The sequence below is a fragment of the Enoplosus armatus genome, chromosome 14 (genome assembly GCF_043641665.1).
Source record: "Enoplosus armatus isolate fEnoArm2 chromosome 14, fEnoArm2.hap1, whole genome shotgun sequence".
NCBI lineage: Eukaryota > Metazoa > Chordata > Actinopteri > Centrarchiformes > Enoplosidae > Enoplosus > Enoplosus armatus.
In genome coordinates, this window is record NC_092193.1 from 23,664,232 (window position 1) to 23,669,690 (window position 5,459).

Here is a 5,459-nt window from a genome sequence, read left to right on the forward strand (position 1 = left end):
ATTGCTCTTTGTGTACATATTAATCAGTGACGATGTGAAAGGTGCAGTCCTGGCAAAAACCTTTTTTCACCTGTCATAAACACAGGAGAGAAAACTATTTAGTTTTAGTTTGTTTCCTCACATGCCTCTCTTGGCCTCCTTATGGTGTGGTTGAAACAGGCATTGCATTCTATGTGGTATTAAAAGGGTGTTCCAAGTCTTAAGGTGTGCTTGGTGAACCTGCAGAAACCCTGGATGAATATCAGTATGGGAACAGTAGCCTGGCTTACTAGAGTCTGAGAACCGGATCCAGCGGTAGGACAATAAAAACACAAACAACAACACAGAGCCAGTGTCCTGTTGTGTCTGCTTTCTATGCAGGTCAAATGGTTGAAAGTAAACCATCCATTTTACCCCACTGTTGTGTAATTTCCCATACAGTATCAGGCGGCGCTGTGCTGCCCTGTCTACAGTGCACTGCTGTAATGAGCTATCTGCTGCCATCCAGCGGTCATAAAGGCAAACTACACGACGACCAGCAGCTCAAAGACCAATGACGGACAAAAAACGTCCGTCAAATCTTTGAGTGAAATCCATATTATATGAAAGGGGGTTCTCGGCTTTTGTGCCATATAAAAAGCCTGTCAGTATGAACGTGCTGTTTGACAGATAAACATAATAACTTTAAAAAGGCGACGGTAGTGGTCACGTGAGGTCAGAACCCGGAAGAGAAACATTGGATCTGCTTCGGTGCTCCTTCAGTTACAAGTCGTCCGGCAGTGAGTAAAGTCAGGCTATACTAAATACAGACCTTCTGTCTTTTGTTCGTCTAAAGGGTTTAGTTTTTAGTTTTCCGGAATATTCCATTCGACGTCAACTGCAGGGGCGACAACCTGAGCTGTTTAGCCAGCCAACTTACCTCTGAACACCAGCAGCACTGTGGTACAACGCCAAGAAATCGGCGATACATATTTAAAATAAAATATATAGCCTAGCCCACTGGAATAACTATTGAGCCGTACTGTACTCAAACACGTCAGTGTTCCTAATAAACAAATGCTTGGTTGTTGCAATGTGCCGCTGACTGTACACTATTGTTCCACCGTAAAATGTGCACAAAAATAAATGGAGCCGGTGTTTCGGTTTAAGGAGTGACCCTGTTAACTGGCGACTTTCAGCCGAATGCGTCTGTTGTTGTCGTAGTTACGACAGCTGAAAGCAACTTGCCGTCTTCCGGTTTTCAACAAATTCCGTAACAACAAGCAACGTTCAAAATGCGACTGAGTGTTTATACGAGACACGTTTCCTCAAACAAGACTCGGCGTGCTTGTTGTTACGACATTTGCTGAGAACCGCAAGAGAGCAAGTTGCCCCCAACAGCTGCCGTAACTACGACAAAAACAGACGCGTTCGGCTGAAAGTCGCTGGTTAACAGGGTCACTCGATAGACCGAAACACCGGAAAAATGATAGGTGGAGGTGCATCACCTCCACGGACACCTCAGAAAAAACGACCTACAATAATAACTACTGAATCTTCACACTTGTTAGTGTGTGCGTGTCAGGATTCATCAGTACACACTCCGGTTAACATAGAGCGCGGGTGTCTTGTGTGCTTGCAAAAACACCATGAGCATTTGAAGGCAACATTACTGTTAGTATGTAGTTATTGTTTCACAGCTCACAGGCTGTGCTCCAGGTATGACACTGAATATTATTTACTTACAGCAGTGGAATACATTGTGTGCATTCTGAGGCACTTGTACCTTTAGTATTTCAGTTTTATACTGCTTGATACTTCTACTGAACTCCATTTATCTGGTTACTTGTATTTTTTTAAGTGTCTGCAAAGACAGTCGGTGCATGTATTTATGTGCATTGTGCAGTAAAGTCAGTAAATCATCATTTGATTCTATATTAAAACCCCCCTCCTTTACCTTGCTCCATGTTCCTTTTGCAGAGATGAGCCCGTGTGGGCTGGATGAGGAGGACTTCCGTTGCTGCTGTCAGCTCCTCATGCAGCAGTCAGAGCAGCTGAGGGACGGCTGGAGCTGGGAAGCAGTCCAGGTGAGGAGGCCCGTGCAGCCAGAGTCTAGACAGCCTGCTTGTGCTTCGTGAATGTGGTTAATGGTAATTTCTGGTCCGCGTTCAGGGTTCACAGGAGGGCTACCTGAAGAAGGCTGCTCTCAGGTCAGTGGTCGTTGACTCGAGTCCAGCGTGGGACCAGGAAGGATCCGGTTCGGACTCGGAGCCACACGCTTCCTGTCTCTCCTGGTCTGATCAGCAGGGACAGGAAGAGGACCAGGTGAGAGACTTCATCTTATGTCATATGCTTTATTTTCCATCCATGCCTTCAAGAAACATCACAGAATGTCAGCAAAGCAGTCAGTGCTTCAGATTTTTCATCTGTATTCAAATATTAAATATAGTGATCTGCGCTCACCTCTGCACCTCTTTGAAAAAATGTATATTAATAATTCATTTCCTAAATGAAGGATCATTCCAGGCAACAGCTTCTTTGTCTCCACTGTCTCTCGTCCTCCACAGTCTGTTCTGGGTGCCCTAGTTGATGCCGACAACATCGGAGGTGACGTAGATGAAGATGAAGACGATGGGGTCTGCACGGTGTCTGAAGGCAGCAGCCAGGTGCTTCAGTACGAGTATCACGTCCTGTACTCCTGCAGCTACAGTACCCCCGTGCTCTACTTTAGAGCCTTCACTCTTGGTCAGTTTACACACTGCTTTGCTCCGAAATACAGTAGATGGTGTATTGGAATATTTACAGATGTTAGGGAGGTAGAGCAGGGTAGAGTGCCCCCCCCCCCCCCCCCCCCATGTCCATGTGGAAGTGTCCTTGAGCAAGACACTGAACCCTGACTTGCTCCCGTTTGCGACCAGCATCTTGCATGGCAGCTCAGTCGCCATCGATGTGTGAATGGGTGAATGGGACCAAGCTGTAAAGCGCTTTGGGAACCCGCTAAGGTTGAAAAGCGTTTGAATATATAGGTGAAGTCCAACTCACCAAGCGTTGAAAGCGCTTTGATTACACTCAGACATCAGTCAAAGGTTCTCATTGGTTTCTTCATGCAGCTGCAGTGACAGAGGGTCAGTCCACCTTTACATGCTCCAACCACGTCAGTATTTTATGAGGATGTTATATCTGATGCGTCTTCTTCCTCGTGTCAGAGGGGAGGAGCCTGTCGTTAGAGGAGGTGTGGAGCTCTGTTCATCCAAGCTTCAGGCTTCGACTTCAGAAGAGTCCTCTGAGTACAATCACTCTGCAGGTAAAACCCGCAAAATGGCTTCCATCGGCTTTATCATCCTCCTCCTCCTCCTTGAAGCTCCTCTGAGATCTTCTCTCTGTGTCTGCACTCAGGAGCATCCCCTGCTGGGTCAGCCCTTCTTCATGCTCCACCCCTGCCGAACAGAGGAGTTTATGAGGCCTGTGGTGCAGGCGGCTCAGGACCAGCACAGGTAGGACCACTGATGGATGGAGCGGTTTCATGCAGCTTAGCTGTATCCTGCTGATGCTACACTGTGCATCAGGTACTTCAATTCTTCGATGGTTCTATGCAACTTATAGTATTTGCTTGATTTGCTAGATCTGCGGCTAGGTTCACACGACAGCTATGATATCATATCAGCATCAACATGCTGATGATATGACATCGTGCTACTGATATGACCTGCATTATTAGGCTTAATTAACACGTGTGGACTTTACACTTAATGTACCAAGTTCTCCTATAGGTGTGTTTCCGTCAGCTGGTTGAGACGAATAAAGTGTCGAGGTTCCTGACTGCCGTTGGGCAGGTTCTTTTGTTTCAGCTCATAGGAGGCCATGCTTCCTGCTATCTGAAGCAAAGATAAAGTGCCAGTAACGGGTCTCTTGATCTACAGCGGAATAGTCTCCCCTCCGGCTGCAGCAGCGTGTTTGACAGCTCTGGGGACAGTTCTGCTGGAGATCCTTTGCTGCTTTACCTCAGTGTGTTTAACAAACATGACAAACACGTTTCCATCGCCTGTTTGTCGCATAAACTCTTCATGGATGGAAGGAAATAAACACCTCAAGCAAGAAAATGAAATCAAGCGTCCTACTGCATGAATTAACTGTCTTGAACCACTTGTTGGTTACATTAGGTCGGCCTACACGACATGGATTTAAGACTAGTTGTAAAGCCAAACACAACAGCATCTCAGCATGGCATGAAATGAACAGAAAAGACAATGAAAAAGTCATTGATTGTAACAGTTATTTGTATGGTGATTCATCATCAACTAAAATATATGTATATTTTTTATTTTCTATTTTTTCTATTTTTGTACATACTTTTATTACTAAATTTATGCTACTTTGTACTCTTGAATGGGAGCACCGGTACTGTATAATTCCCCCCCGGGGATCAATAAAGTATTTCTTGTTCTGATTCTGATTGTGATTTTGAAAATGTCATGACTGTGACGTGTGTGTGTGTGTGTGTGTGTGTGTGTGTGTGTGTGTGTGTGTGTGTGTGTGTGTCTCGGCAGGCCAGTGAACTACGTGTTGTCGTGGCTCAGTGTGGTGGGTCCTCTGGTGGGTCTGGACGTCCCTCTGAAGTACTCCACCCAGCCCCGTCCTGCAGCCTCACTCAGCAGCACCAAGCCAGACTGAGGCTCCACCTGCTCTGCTGCTCACTCTCTGCCGGATGTGGAGTCTCTGCACGGAGGCTGGATTATCAACCAGGCAAAGCAGGGCGCAACTGCCCCGGCAGCCCAGAACCTCAGGGGCCCAGAAGGCCCAGGGTTGCTAAAACCTAGTTTTTAATACTTTTAGTATTATGTTTGATATTATGCGTACATGGTGCATATTCTTAAACACACGTGTTTAATGAATGATGACTTAGGGTCAGTTGAGAATGAGTTTGTAGTAAGATGGACATCAAGGGACAGTAAGAAATGTTAGCATGATGCTAAATGTGTACATCCTGTATCCATGTTATCCACATAATATAAACTGAAAACATCTGACAGTAAATTATGTTTACAACACCTGTAGCATCTGTTTATACTATACGTTCACGTGAGGGCAGTCTGTCCGGCTCAGTTGTCTTAGAACAAACCAGCTTTGGTGCTAACACTGTGTCCTAACTCATTCATTACCGGAAGTCTGGTAAGTTTGAATACGGAACAGCAGCACCTCCTGTTTTACAGCTGATTCAGTCCAGTCACAGTCATGTTTAGCCTTCCAGACTGAGCCTGACTGCTTTCCAGTTCTATATTTTAATTTTGTGATTCCACTAGAGTAGCTTTGCACGATTCACAGTTCAAAAAAGTCCTGATTTATCTCATACTGGCCCTTCATGCAGCCCCTCAGTTCACCCTCGGTCTGAAACAAGCTGTTTGAGCTCCTGTCTCTTTAAGGCCCCCCCTTCCCATAAATACCCACTTTCTTCTGATTGGTTGGGCCAAGTTCCAGAAGTCTTTGGAAGAATTTCCACAGGC

General features: G+C 45.8%; 1 protein-coding gene across 4 annotated transcripts; it reads left to right on the top strand.

The window, feature by feature from the left end:
- Nucleotides 1-715: 715 nt before the first annotated feature.
- On the top strand, nucleotides 716-4,978 carry atg10 (ATG10 autophagy related 10 homolog (S. cerevisiae)). 4 transcript variants are annotated; one of them, XM_070919501.1, is made up of 7 exons: nucleotides 716-758; nucleotides 1,939-2,045; nucleotides 2,131-2,283; nucleotides 2,526-2,703; nucleotides 3,165-3,262; nucleotides 3,355-3,452; nucleotides 4,511-4,978. In XM_070919501.1, the coding sequence occupies exons 2-7, from the start codon at nucleotides 1,941-1,943 to the stop codon at nucleotides 4,773-4,775; spliced, it is 897 nt and encodes a 298-aa protein (XP_070775602.1). In that variant the 5' UTR covers nucleotides 716-758; nucleotides 1,939-1,940; the 3' UTR covers nucleotides 4,776-4,978. The 4 variants fall into 4 exon arrangements, with proteins under 4 accessions (XP_070775602.1, XP_070775604.1, XP_070775605.1 ...); XM_070919503.1 differs by having other exon boundaries at nucleotides 4,506-4,759; XM_070919504.1 differs by lacking the exon at nucleotides 4,511-4,978 and adding an exon at nucleotides 3,807-4,050.
- The last annotated feature ends 481 nt before the right edge of the window (nucleotides 4,979-5,459 follow it).

What these genes read in the sequence shown, in the direction of transcription:
- atg10 (XM_070919501.1), top strand. Translation starts at nt 1,941, where the DNA reads ATGAGCCCGTGTGGGCTGGATGAGGAGGACTTCCGTTGCTGCTGTCAG. An exon ending in TGAGTACAATCACTCTGCAG is followed by an intron (nt 3,263 to 3,354) that starts GTAAAACCCGCA and finishes GTCTGCACTCAG; the next exon opens with GAGCATCCCCTGCTGGGTCA. An exon ending in GCGGCTCAGGACCAGCACAG is followed by an intron (nt 3,453 to 4,510) that starts GTAGGACCACTG and finishes TCGGCAGGCCAG; the next exon opens with TGAACTACGTGTTGTCGTGG.